Source organism: Python bivittatus, unplaced genomic scaffold (assembly GCF_059951505.1).
Source record: "Python bivittatus isolate LINGU-HERP-01145 unplaced genomic scaffold, Pbiv_v1 ctg000980_np1212, whole genome shotgun sequence".
Taxonomy (NCBI): Eukaryota; Metazoa; Chordata; class Lepidosauria; order Squamata; family Pythonidae; genus Python; species Python bivittatus.
The window spans coordinates 13,709,296-13,723,144 of NW_028277125.1; the positions used below are offsets into that span (position 1 = coordinate 13,709,296).

At 40.4% G+C, this 13,849-nt stretch overlaps 1 protein-coding gene across 12 annotated transcripts in view; it reads right to left on the reverse strand.

The window, feature by feature from the left end:
* The window catches only part of ECT2 (epithelial cell transforming 2), an 86,265-nt gene that overhangs the window by 12,599 nt on the left and 59,817 nt on the right, over positions 1–13,849 (reverse strand). For all 12 annotated transcript variants that reach the window (XR_015794455.1, XM_088132325.1, XM_088132323.1 and 9 more), the window contains 5 exons: positions 13,184–13,262; positions 10,767–10,886; positions 6,168–6,306; positions 4,117–4,271; positions 1,334–1,441 (listed from right to left, as the gene is read on the reverse strand). Coding sequence is in view for 11 of the 12 variants with exons in the window: in XM_088132325.1 (XP_087988451.1) it covers positions 1,334–1,441; positions 4,117–4,271; positions 6,168–6,306; positions 10,767–10,886; positions 13,184–13,262 (601 nt within the window). In the remaining variant the exon portion in view is untranslated. The remainder of the gene's footprint in view (positions 1–1,333; positions 1,442–4,116; positions 4,272–6,167; positions 6,307–10,766; positions 10,887–13,183; positions 13,263–13,849) is intronic.

Below are 13,849 nucleotides of genomic sequence, written 5' to 3' on the forward strand. Positions count from 1 at the left end.
TTTCTGGCGTGCCAAAAACTAACCCTTTCCCACCTTCTGCGAGGTTGGAGAGTTCCCAGAAAAGGTTAATTTACACGGTGCACTCCATCACTAGGTAAGGCAGGACAGGCAGTGGTGGCTCCCTGGGTGAAGGGGCGGCTGTGAGGGAGCCACTGCCACCTCTTCTGTCTCACCTGGCGACAGAGCATGCCATGCCCCACCGGCTTGTCCTTCTGCACTCTCCACAGTTCGCGGACTATCGCTCCTTGCACTGGCAGCAAAAGACAGAGCTCCTCTGCCCACACCACTGCCCTGCCTCCTGCCTCCTCCTCTCTTTTTTTTTTTTACTTCTTACTTAGTTGGACATTCAAACAAAACAGACTACAGACAGCCTCTTGAAACATAACCTGTTCGTAAATAGAGGACTGTCTATAATCCCAGAGTGATTGACAAGAGAACTCTAATAAATAGAGAAGGTAGATTTTCACAGCTCCCACTGATTGGTGAAATTATGTCCAGGCAATGCTGTGTGAGACAATGAGCAGGTCTTGACGTTAGCAAGGCTAGCAAAACGTCAGCAGGTATTCATTGTATCACACAGCATTACCTGGAAGTCATTTCACCAGTAAAGCAGGAAAAAATAAATAAGGGAATAAGAATTTGGCACGAAATGCTTCTCTGCTGAAAAAGTTGGCAGGGACAGCCCCATAGCAGCAGATCTTTCTGTGTCTACAGAAAGCCACTGCAGGTGGAAAGCTCTAAAAGGGAACATTTCTCAGGCAGGGCCATTCAGTTCAAAGCTGTTCCTTCCTTGTCAATCTTTCCAACCTTTCCCCTCTCTGACCCACACTTTCCAATTATTCTGCAGGCTATTTTTTCATCTTGCACCAATTCCTCCCATGTTTGACATCATGTTCCTATAATAAGTAAATTAAGAGTGGCATTGGTTAGTGGGCCAGATTCACAATTTCTTCAGAAGCACAGGTGCCTCTTTCATTTTTAAAACTAAGTTGGAAAATATTAAAGATCTGTATTTTATTGTAGTGGGATCAAAAAGCCAGGCCTTGTGAGTCTTACCAAGGATGATTTTAACTGTTTTTTTTTTTGTAAGTTTTACAGGATTTTTATGTTACAGAGCATATGTGTTTTGGGGGCGAAAGTTCTCTTAAGCAACCTAGATTTTGACATCAGACTACGGCAATAAGATGATGGGTTTTTTGTATGAAAGCTAAAATAAGGCAGTGAAGTATTTAAAATGATATATAAAATAAAAAATATCATTTTACTGGGAAATGAATTGTGTCCTCAATTTAGAATTCAAGGAGGCAAGTCCTTTTTAAGCTAAGCCTCTTACCTTTTTGGATGTTTTCTTTATGGCCCGTGATGCTCTACTCAATGTACTATCCACATCTTTCGTGTTTACTTCAATAGAATCAGGATCAGTTGCATAAATAAGATTTTCCTGGCAGGAAAAAGCCCCAACTATTAACTTCAAGGGAAGAAAAGCCATCTTGAATTTCAAATCCACATTCAAAACCCCAGGACTGCTTGAATTCCCAAATTTCACAAGCCTACTTCTCCTAGTACAGAAATATATACATTGCATCTGGCACACTATTCCTGTATTGACTGCTGTATAGGCACTTCCTCAGAGCTTTCTACTGTTTCTTTGGCAAATGGGGGGGGGGGGGACAGGTTTTAAGGCTCTGCTGCCACCATGTGGGAATGGTATACAAGTAAATTGACAAAACAAAGGGGGTTTTTTTCCTAGAAGAAAGGATGCAAGCCACACATAGTCAAGAAATCAAGATTCCCTCATGCTAAAAAAGAGGAGACAAGCCATGCATCACCAGAGCAGAAAGGACAGGTGTGACTTGCAGTGATGAAGTAGTAAATATATCTAGAGCCTATTTGTAATTCAACTTGACACCAGGTTCGTCTTGAACCTGGAGATGGATTCCTTGACACCTACATATTGTTTATCACAACATCTAAAAGAGTTTATCTTTTCATATGTGCTCAAAAAAGTCCACAGAGCTCAACAGAGCATACATCTCTGACATGCACCGCAGCCCGAGATATACCGTTGCTAACAGAGTTTGTTCAACCCATATTCTGTGGACAAAAGAGAGCCCAAAGAAGCAAGTATTCTAAATTATATACAGTATGTAGGTAGGTATGCGTATGTGTATATGTGTGTGTGTGCACATGTATACCATGATATAGTACTTAAATGCCTGATTCACTATTTCCAGAAGAGACATTATTTGCCTTTGACTCGGAGAATGCAATCAATCAAGTGGGCACCTCACAATTCAAGTGGGCACCTCTGCTAATTTTATTCAATATATTTATACCTGCATTTGGACAAAGTCAAAATCGTGGCAGCTAAAAAAACAATTTCTAAAATACTAAAAATATCAGAATAATTACATAAAAAGAAGAAACAAACAGCTGTTAAAAATAACGGAAGCAGACAGTTTTCCCAAGAAGAGTCTTGTAAGAGAGTGAACAATTATGGTGCAAAAGCTTCCTGAAAAGGAAACCTTGCTGGGCCAAAAATTTACCTCATACCACAAAGGCTGGCATATCAAACAGGCCCATAAGTGGGGATATTCCCATGCTATTCAATTTGCAGCATTCAGGTTTTGTATTTCTAAAATCAATATCTGCCAATAGACTATCTAAAAGGCATTACTGTACCACTTGGGAATAACGTATCCATAGTAAGCTGGTTTTTGGTTCATAGAGTATTTTCTGATCTGCAGGTGTTATCCCACGACTGTTCAAAGCATGACAGAACATTGGGATTTGCCAATGGACTGGTTGGAACTCTGCTAACATACCTAGATTATGGTGACAATAAGTTCAGTTGTCATACACAGATCTCCTATACAGCGATCCTCAACATGATGACTGGAGACAACTATGTGCCCAGCAGCATATTCCTTGATGCCTATCAGGGTCCTACCGCAACTGATTTAAGATTTTCAATTTTAAAAAAAGTAGACAGTAAGATGCTGGAAAGCAAAACGCCAGCTTCAAACATAATTTGTATTTCGATTGAAGGCTATGCAATGTTTCGCATCTGATTCAGAAGAGATGATTTGGAACCAGCAGGAGTGTGAATGCAGCACTGTTCTGTAACTGTCAGGACTAGCCCAAGGAACTCCAAGGGACAATGCCAATTCAGTCCAGCTATGTTTATTAGCTACAACCTTTAGCAAGAATCTTCCCAGACTAAAACCCCAGTTCCCAAAGTCCTCCAGCCACAACAGTGTGAATTCCTCAGGGAGGTGCCAGTCTCATCCTCTCGCTCCTCCCACACGGTTCTGGTGAGCTAAGAAAATGTTTATCTCCCTGAGCTTGGCCTTCATAATTCCATTCCATCACAGTGACTCATTAAAGCAGTCACATTTATTCCTGGGGCTGCAAGGAAAGTCTCTCCTCAGCAGTCATGTGATCCCAGAAAAAGAGGTGACTACTTCAATGAGTCACAGACAGGTGCTACATTGGTTTCCACTCTGAAATACCTTTTCTTAATCAAATCCAAAACATTGCACAGCCCTAACTTTAGGACCATCTCTCCAGGTAGAATCTGTCTACCCTACATGGTCTAGCAGAAAGATGCTTCAAGTGCTAGGAGGGGAAGGGGTAGGGGCACTCGGAGAACCAGATTCTCAGGATATTCCAGCCCCCTCCTGGAATATCATGCTTTCTGAGATCAAATGTGTCCCTTATGACCTTCAGAAAAATGGTTAAGACTTTTTTGTTTCACAGGGTATTCAAGTAGGAAGATCTCCCAAGGCTGGCAATAGTCTTTTTAGGAATAGTATTATTTTATTTGCTAATCTTCTTTTAAAATTAGGTTTTAGCCACCTAGAGTTGCAAGGAGTAGGTGGCATACAAATGAAGCTTAATAAATAAATAAATCCCACCAATCCCTCTGGGCTTCACATGGACCCCCTGAGCACTTCTAGAAAATTACATGGTGGGAAGCAGCTCTTTTGTGAGCATACCCACAGATGCTTTGGAAATCCCGAATGTGACTCCCAGCCCTAAAGTTTAGAGGTCACCTGTCCTATTAACTCATTCTACAGTATGTACTCAGTATCAACTCTGATCTCAAGTGCTTACAGCATCTGCTTTACATATGGTGTTCGCTACATGCCGACACAGCATCTTCAGCCAGTCCTCCTTGAGAGGTTCCTCAGTTGTTATTTGGAAAGTGAACAAAAGATTGCTTTGCTCCGTCGGTGGCCGCACAACCAGTGCAAATGCTTTGCGGCAGTCTGTAAAGAAAAAAAAAAATTTTTTTTTAAATCTCAAACAATTAAAGAAGGAAAGCATGGACTAGAGAATATTATGAGATCTAACATTAAGTCAAGGTAAGAACTAACGTTTATAGTCCTGAACATTAACAAGCAAACTATAACAATATGTAATTGGCTCTTTGTATACTTATCTCTAGCTGAACTTCCTTTCCCCATATTAGCTCTCATTTTCATGGCTTACTGGAAGCTTAAAAATGTTACCCAGTACATCAGAACTGTGCCACCAGAGAATTTAATTCACTGGGCTTCAAAGACCAAAAGAAATGCTATTAAAAGAATCCATTCCTATGAGAATTTCCCAACCCCAGAGCCTGTAGTGGTTAGTTTCTCTAGCCATGGAAAACTAAAAGACTAAAGCTAATTAAGCTGTAATAATGCTGCACTATGTTTTATGGAGCCACTCTAAACCTGCAGTGGCTGAGACAAGGTACACAATCCCAAGGGACAAAGCCATGCAAGTGGAATAAAGATGTAAAAGCTAAATATCTACACACTCAGCCACGACAAAGAATCACTGCAGAGAATTCAAAGTAGCTGCATTTGACATGTCTTCAGAGACAGAGGTCAAACCCTTGAGAACATCTACTCTCTTCCCAACTGTCAGATTATAGTAACATATGACTTTTCAGAAAAGCCCACTTTCCACAATCCTGGCTTGAATTTTAAACTATTAAAGCTTCAGATATAGAAAAGTAACTAGTAAAATGATGCTGCCTGCCACTCACTGTACTTCAGGATACTTTCTTTTGCTTCATACTCATATAAAATCTATCCCTCACTCTTTCTAGGAGCTGAAGTTAGATCAGTTATCAGCTAAGGGGCAGGACCCTTCTACTGCTATTTAACTGTTCTCTTCCTTCCTTATTACATTTTTAGTTTGCTCTACTGTTCCTAAAATTCAGGTGGCATATGCAAAGTTTTTTCCCTCCTCACCAACCTTGTGTTGACTCTTCTTTCTGACAACCAAGCCAACCCAACTTCAAATAACCCCAAAGTCATCAAACTCAACTTTGAAAACCTGGCTTTAATTAATTTTCCCAAGCACTTTGATTCATTTTCACTCAGGACAGCCCATAGCACATTGCCACACCAAACCCCGGAAGAGGAATAATGTACCAAGAGAAAAAAATGCATAGAAACTCGCAACTCATGTCTTAAAGCTTGAGTTATTTTGCAAGTATGCACTGAGAGAGGCCTGTTGGAAGCCAGTTCATGGCAACTTTTCCTCAAATTATAGAAAAGTCATCTTTCTAAGGTATAGAACGTTGCTGCAACGAACGCTGATATAAACAAGGGAAATTAATGCCACAGTGTGGTCTACACAGCAAAGTCACATTGATTTCAGTGAGGCTTACAGCCATGTAAATGCCATAATCTGGGGGGGGAAAGCTGCATCTGCCTACTAAAAGATTTCAGGAATGTGGGCTTAACTGCTGCTTAAGATTAAAGTGCCAGTCATATAAACCTTTGTTCTTAAAGGTTAATACACCCACATGAGAGGCTTTATTTTTAGAGAAGCATTGAACAAAGCACATAGGGGGAAAAAAAGGCAAGAGCTGTGTGCTTTAAAAGCTTTGAGAATGGTTTTCTACAAATACAAGTTCAAAGCTGACATTTGACTGTCTTCTCTTACTGCTCCTTTTAAGGGTTATTTAGAGTTCTCTGACTGCCAAGTAAACCTCTTTGGAAAAGATCTCACTGCTCAGCCATGCCCAAGCCCTTCAGCATTTGAAGCAATCATTCCATGTATTGGTTCAATTTTCCGCAACCTGAGCATTCTAGGAGGAGCTCTCTGGAGACACCAGGTTGGGGTTCAAAGCCTACCCACCCCCATTTCATTGAAAAAGTTCTAACCTTCCGTCTCTCGGATGTCTAGTACCTTCTTGATCTGAGACAGAGGCATGAGGACGATGTGCTTGAGACAGGCTGGGGGCCTGGTGTGGCCATGCGGACTCTTGAAGCCACCAATGACTTTGTGCCGTTTCCTCGCAATCTGTTACAAACCAAAGAAACACTCAGTGAAAAAGGAGTTCCAACATTCAGAGAGACCTTTAAATGACACGTTTTGTAGCCAACAGCGGCTTTCAAAAAGCCTAAGCAATGGCAACATATGGATTTATAGTTTCTTCTTAAAATGCCATGCGCCCCCTCTTTTATGAGAGTAATTCAGAGATTTTATGTTCTCTTGAACACCACATGCTGCCTTCTCCTCTGTCTTGTGCTCGCAAAATGTCCCTAGGCTGCATATGGCTAGTAGAAGAGCACTGTATCAGGGAATGCTAATTAAATATATCCCTTCCATTTTTAAAATCCAGCCTATGCAAGCACACATAAGTCCAGAGGGCAAGATAATTATTTGAGAGCAGGGTTAGGCAACCTATTGCCCTCCAGGCTTTTGAGACTACTGTTCACATACTGGTGGATGTGCAATCCATATTATCTTCCACCAGGATAGCCAGTGGCCTAGATCTGATGCTAATTCTCTGCAAATGTGCCAAATACCAAAACCTGCACTTCTGCAGAAAAGTCCTCAGCCTGCTTGATCAAGGAATACTACTGATCAATATAATACTATTGTCAGGCATCTTGATCAAGGAATAAGTATAATCAAATAATGTGGTCTTACAGGCACAGGAACCTCAGCCTAAGAGCATCAACTTGAGCAACCAAATGATTTGCAGTACTCATTATAACCCAAAGTATGTATAGCACTAAAACACACATTCATGGACAAACTGGTTGCAATCTGGTCACTAAATTATTGAATATGTATGTAAAGTATAGCCCCCAAATCACAGAAGCAATAGTTTTTCCTAGTTTATGTTGGTCAAAACCCATCTTGGCTACTGTGGCAAGTTCTGGACACTACTCTTCAAGAAAAATTCAGACAGGTTAAAGGAATGGGAAAAAGGATGATCAGTGAGTGGAAATGAAGGCCTGCAAGGAGAGAGACTGAGGGAAGATTGTCTTTGAGAAAATTAGATTGAAAGATGAATACTTGAAGGAGAATCACATTATGTTTTTAATAATCTCAAAGCACAAAACAAGAGTCTTAAATTCCAAAAAGAACTTGAGTATCAAGAAAAAAATCTTGATTAAAAGCTGATAAATAATAGATCCAGTTTCTTAGAGTAGTGATGAGCTCCCCTCGTTGAATGTGATAAGACAGAGGTTGCACAACCATCTCCTGCGGATGCTTTAATTTGGATTCACTAAGGAGTAGTAGGACTCGGTATTAATGGTCCCTCCAACTCTATGTTTCTAGTCTAATTAAATGCAGTTTAATGTTTTTTTCCCATAATATTTATGATTTATTAGATAAGCTGTTTTGTGATGGCTTTTGCACTGTACTGGGAAATAAAAAGAGCTTAATACCAACATATTAAGCTATTTACAGGGATTACTTTTGCATAATCTATTTTGTATCTTCTAGTTAAGGAGAGGGCAGAGAATCATGACTTCTGATCTCATCAAGTGTTGTCTAAACCTATTAAGTCCTATATACTTCATGCTCGTTATAATAATGTTCACAGTGATGACATTACAGGTTACTTCTGAGAAATGCCTGGAAACACTAAGAATTACAAATGCTTTTCAAGATTACAAAACAGCACTGACAGAGTAAGATTTCTAATTCCTAATTTGTCTCCTGCCTCACATATCCTCCTCCCACATGAAATTTCCTACAATCAGTTCACCTAATTTCATGTTCATCCACCACAGACAAACTGTTGACATTTGGGCTGTTATATGCCCTGCCCCAAGACAGTTGCTCTATTCCTTATAATTTGTATCTAGAAGTCTGAAAAAGTCCATACTCCTTCCTCAATCGTCATATCTCACACCAACCATTTCATCGAGCTGCAACAGACAAAGGACAAGGGTATTCTAGCTCAATGCTGAAGATCAGCTTTTTTGCCTTCTCTTTTCCCCAAACAGGTTCTCTCAACTGATCATTATAAGAAATCCACAACTTGATATTTGAGTTTGCTTTTATCTTACTTCCTCTCCATGTTTTCTTTTTCCTGCCACATGGTGTAATTTAGATTATAAACTTGAGGGCAAGCATTGCCCCATTGGAAGGTACTCTGAGATGAAGAGTTTAGAAGACAAATAAGCATGTTTTAAGTAAAGAAACAATACCTCTGCATATTTTTGACACGTGCTGGTGATAAATAAATAAATAAATAAATAAATCTTAATAAAGGTATGTTCTGACTGGATTTTCTGTTTCAGCTGGAGACTCTACTTATCTGCTATTCATCAATGCCATTGCTGTTTTTGCTTTTATGATTTTACTTGCACTGGGCTTTATGATAGCCTCATTGTAGCTCCTTTAGTGGCACAGAAAAGGAAGACAGATATTTAGAACAAAATAAGAAAAGGTGTTTTTTTCTTTCCTAAGTGACCATCGAGATTCTCAGGTAGCTGAATTCTGCAACCATTAACTCCATTATACCCAACCCACACACAGTATTATAGTCCTGGCAATTAAAATTCAATGGGCCATCTGCTTAAGTATTTAACATCACAGATGAAGGGCTGGGTTCAGATTCACTCATGACTATTTAGGGCAGATTTGCATGGAAGACTGTACATCCTTAATGATGCAACTTGGACAGACCATAATGAACATGTGCTTTATGGCCTCTCCTTTGCTAGACTCAAGCCTCTGAAACTTGATCAGTTTGTTTTCCCCAGCTCAGTATCTTTCCAACAGCAATTTCCGGTTGTACTGCTTGTGTGGACATTTCTGTAGCCTAAGAAGCAGCAAAACAGAATTACCTGACAGACATATTACCGATTCACATTAACCACAAATAGGTCCCATGAGAATTTATGGGCTGCTGAGCACTGTCCTGAGAGCTTGAAACAGTGCCAGGACTGTCGGCAGCACCAAGAGACCAACTGATGAATTATACTAGTGTTAACCACAATCCATCAATCCACCAAAAAGAGAAAACCAATCTAATATGCTCTCTGGCTTGTTGTGCGTCAAGTGGACGTTAGGATGGAAAGACAGTAGAGAAGGGCAACAAAACCTGAAGAGTGTCAAGTCTCCTTTCAGGTTCATAAGTATATACAGTAGTGAGCTATTGGGCTGGGAGATTTGTTGGAAAAATCAAGTTGTTAAGGCATTTGTTAAAGAATCAGTATAACGGATCGCTTTCTTCTATACCTGGTATACTGATAGAAATGGCAGATCTTACTAAGAGTATATATCACAGTAAATATATCTTCTTGTATGCACAGGGAGGTGAACACATTCACTTTTATCAGTCAAACAGTGTGGCATTCAGTCCCACAAGCAAGAGCTTATTAGAACAATGCAACATTTTCAGAGCCCTCTGAAATCATTATGGAGGCAGATCTACTCGCTCAGATGAATCAAGTGTTAAAAGCAACAGTCTATCAAAGCTACATTTACAGATAGAAATCAAGCATCCTCCAAAACGGCTGATTCACAGAAAGTATTTCATACAATGGGGACAGCGGTGGTTAAATGCAGTTTAAGCTGACAAGAATTACATGAACTGGCAAGGCTACACAACTGGTACAATTTCTAAAAGACCAGCCCAGTACACAGTGTAATGTCAGATGCAGAATTCAACTTCTAGTGAATCTGTTTGTATCTGAGGGGTAAAGGAGAGCTATGTTTTGTCTTTATGGGTGAAATGCCAACTAAAGTCTCAGAAACCAAGCAAAGGAAGCTGGATCAGATTAAATTCTATGATTATTATATAACCTCTAGTTTTGACAATAGTAGAATTTTGGTTATATCTCACCAATTCATGGGCTGGGTTCACACACCATGGTTTGGTTTTTTCTTATTATATTGTGCAAACCCACTCAACTGTAGTTCATTCCATAAACTACATTTAAACAAGCCACAGTTTAGCACAGTGTAATCCATGTAATAGAACAGTTTGTTTGATTTGGACTTCCCATGTGATCTGAACCTAGCTCCTGATTGTACACTTTGGTCAATGCTTAGTGTTGGTTTTGAGACCTCATCCAATGGGAGTTTACCAGTTACCAGTTAAGTAAATCATAGTTCCACATGCTATGAAATAGGTCAGTAATAGGTACTTCATTTGGCCAGGAGGAATTTCTGAAAGCTCCTCTGCTCTAACAACAATGCCTCTCTTTTACTTCTGACTAAAGTTTTCATTGCTTGCAGCAAGTCACAGCAGCAGAAAGTTCTTCCGGCTTTCCCATCAATCCCCAGAATTGAGTTACAAAGCATTAAGACTCAAAGGGAAAGTGCTCTCTGTGACAATTTTTCCAGCAGTCCTTACCAGCTGAGTGACAGTGCAATGGTTTCGACTGAGGACAAAAAAAACAGCATTCAAGTTGCCCTTCACAGATTCCAGGTATTTGGATGGTTTTTTATTCCTCGGAGTTGCAAGTCATTCCAGGATGTCACAGCTAAATGAGTCACTGCAGACTTACCTCCAGGCAGTCGTTAAAAAGGAACAGAGTGACCTGCTCCCCTCTGTCACAGAGGTCATCACCAAGTGCAACCGTTTCCAGGCGCTGAATTAGACAGCGATGAGATGACAAGAGGTTAGCCTATTGGGCATAGGAGAAGCTCATTAAAAAAAAAAGCTGGGAGGTTGCTGCATCACCAAGAAATAATGATAAAAGTGGAGCATGTTTTTTTATCACAGGATACATAAATCGCTAGTTGTGGCACAGTAGACCTAATAAGGGTACTTACACATGGAATTAATAAGTACCCACTTAGATAAGGAATAAATTGGATTTCTTGGGTGTTACTAAGGACACCCAGGGGAGAGCTGAGAATGCTGATGGGGGCTGCCTCTTTCCCCCTTGAAGTGAGAGAACAGGAAGAGTTGGAATGGGGAGATTTGATAGAGTTGGTGGGTCCTACATAGCCAGAGATTAAGATACTGGTGGAAAAAGCAGTCCTGATCAGTTACTTGGGTCCCATGGGCAGGGTAAGACTCCTGCAGGCTCACTGGACAATTTTGCTGATTGGCAGATAAAGTGCCCTGGTGCTGCAGGGGGGGCAGGGGAGGCCCCGCGCAGGCCACATGTGAGTTGGGAGAGGGTCCTATGGTACGGCACGAGCACAGGAAGGCCAAGGGAAGGAGGGTGCAGCACAGTGCACAGGACGGCCAGGGGGAACTTACCAGAGCGACTTGCAACCTTCCCTGCCAGCTTCCCCATTGACTTTGCTTGTGGGAAGCTGGCAGGGAAGGTTGCAAACGGTGATCACATGACCCCAGAACTTCAAGGACCAGTCATAAGCATCACTTGTTCAGTGCCATCGCAACTTCGAACAGTCGCTGATCGAGGGGTTGGTAAGCGAGGACTACCTGTATTTTATTTTACCAGGCTTTCAACACTAGTTAAATGATACTGGGATCCATCTTGGGTGAAGATTGATTTTAAAATTATTGATGTTTTTTATCATTTTTAATTGCTGTAACCTACCCAGTCATTTGATTTGGATAGGTAAGGAAAAACAAATAAAATAATGTACTATATCTAAAGATCACAAAGCACATAACAATATTAATTTGTTTACCAAAATTCATAATTCAAAATACCCCAGAAATTTGATGACATCTGCCTCAAGTACCATATACTTGCAGATAAGCTGAGAATGCTAGGTTCCAAAATATACCACAAAAATTGGGTCTGGACCAAAGCTCATATTTTTAAACCTGTCATGGCCTTAAAATCTCATGGTTTTATAAGTGATGATGTAATCACTTGCAGTTTCCTGTCACTGTGATTAAAAAATTGAGGGTCAGCTTATCTGCAGATGGGCTTATCTGTGATTATATACAGTACTTCCTTTGCTCCCAAACAGGAAATTCCCTAGTAAAGGTAGTCCTCACTTAACAACTGCCCTATTTAGTGACAATTCGAAGTTATGATGGCACTGAAAAAGTAACTTTTCGACCAATCCTAGCACTTACAACCATCACAGTATCTTGCAGTCACGTGATCATCATTTGTATGCTTCACAGCTGGATTCTGACAAGCAGAGTCAATGGAGAAGCTGGTAGTAAAATCTCAAGTCACGATGACAAGGTGTCTCACTTAACAACTGCGGTGACTCGCTTAATGACCATGGTGGAAGTGAGGTCTTAAGACCATCGCAGTCACATGAAGTCTTGCTTAGCTACTGCATTATTTAGTAACAGAGTTGCCAGGTCCAATTGTGGTAATTAAGCAAGGACTACCTGTATTCACCAACATTACTGTTCTCCAATATACAAGCTAAGAAAGAACCAATCTGGGTTCCCTGACCCATATGATATAGAAATTGATGAGGAACCAAGATCTTTTATTAAACAATCCTTTTAATAAAAAATTAAATAGGAAACTGGCATGCTGGGGAGCAAAGAACTCACTCCTAGTATCAACTTTCTGTGTAAGAATGCTTTTCAGACTGGAATGGTAGAGAAATGAAAATCTCATCAATTCAGGAACAACATATTCTGAAGAACTCCAGAATGTTTGTTCTCTCTCTGGACCATGCTGAACCTTTTCCAGCCAATGCTATTTGGAGATAGTTCAGTAGTTTTTGGAAGTATATCCTCTGAAGCAGAAGCATTTGAGGAGTCCTGGACATATTTGAAGCAAAACGAGTCTGCTTTGGGTCCAGACAGGAGGAATGGAACACTTGCTAGTGTTTCCAGATGGGCGAGTTTTGCACAACCATACCACTGAGAATAGGAAGGCATGTCCCACAGCCACTATACAGCCACTGTGCATGTTCTCAGAATTCCAAATTTGTCCCTGCCCTAATCATGCACTTCTTTTTCTCTCCATTTTGCTCGAATCCACTACTGCATTTTTTCATTATAACGGAGCATTACACCATTACTTACTGGGCAACCATCTACTTCATAAACAACATCAAAAATCTGCCTCTGGCCTTCAGTCTTCCTTTTGTCTTCATTAATGTGTCTAGGAAAAAAAAAAGTTTGGGAAAATGCTGGTGAAAATGTGGAAAAAAACATAAATGTGGAAAGCAGCAGGCCCCAAACTGGAAAAAGTCTTTAAACTGAAAATGGAAAAATATTACATTCCCTGGCTGCTCTCTCTTTTCTATTCTGAAATATGAGATACAATGAACCTTCCAGGGAACAAATCATTCAGCATTCCTTATGGGTGATTTCATTCGCTGCTTATTCTTCAGCTTTCACTTCTTGGAGTTATACAGAAAGGATTGAAAACATATTCCAGCACCTTAAGAAATGATCTCCTTCTCAAGACTAACTGGAAGCTTTTTATGAAGGTACCCCTCATTACAAAACACACCACTGAAGGAAACAGATTAGGAGCTGTGAGTTTCCAGGAAAACTGAATCAGGTCCTTATCTTCAACCTAATTCTAAGTTTTATTTGGACTGAACTGTAGTCAGCAGCTATTCACAAGCATTACAATGACAACCAGCTACAGCTTTCTAAAAGGCAGGCAAGGAGGTATCAACGCAGAGAGTTGCCGATGCCTTTCCATATAGCTTATTATGCAATCCATTCAATGCGCATTAC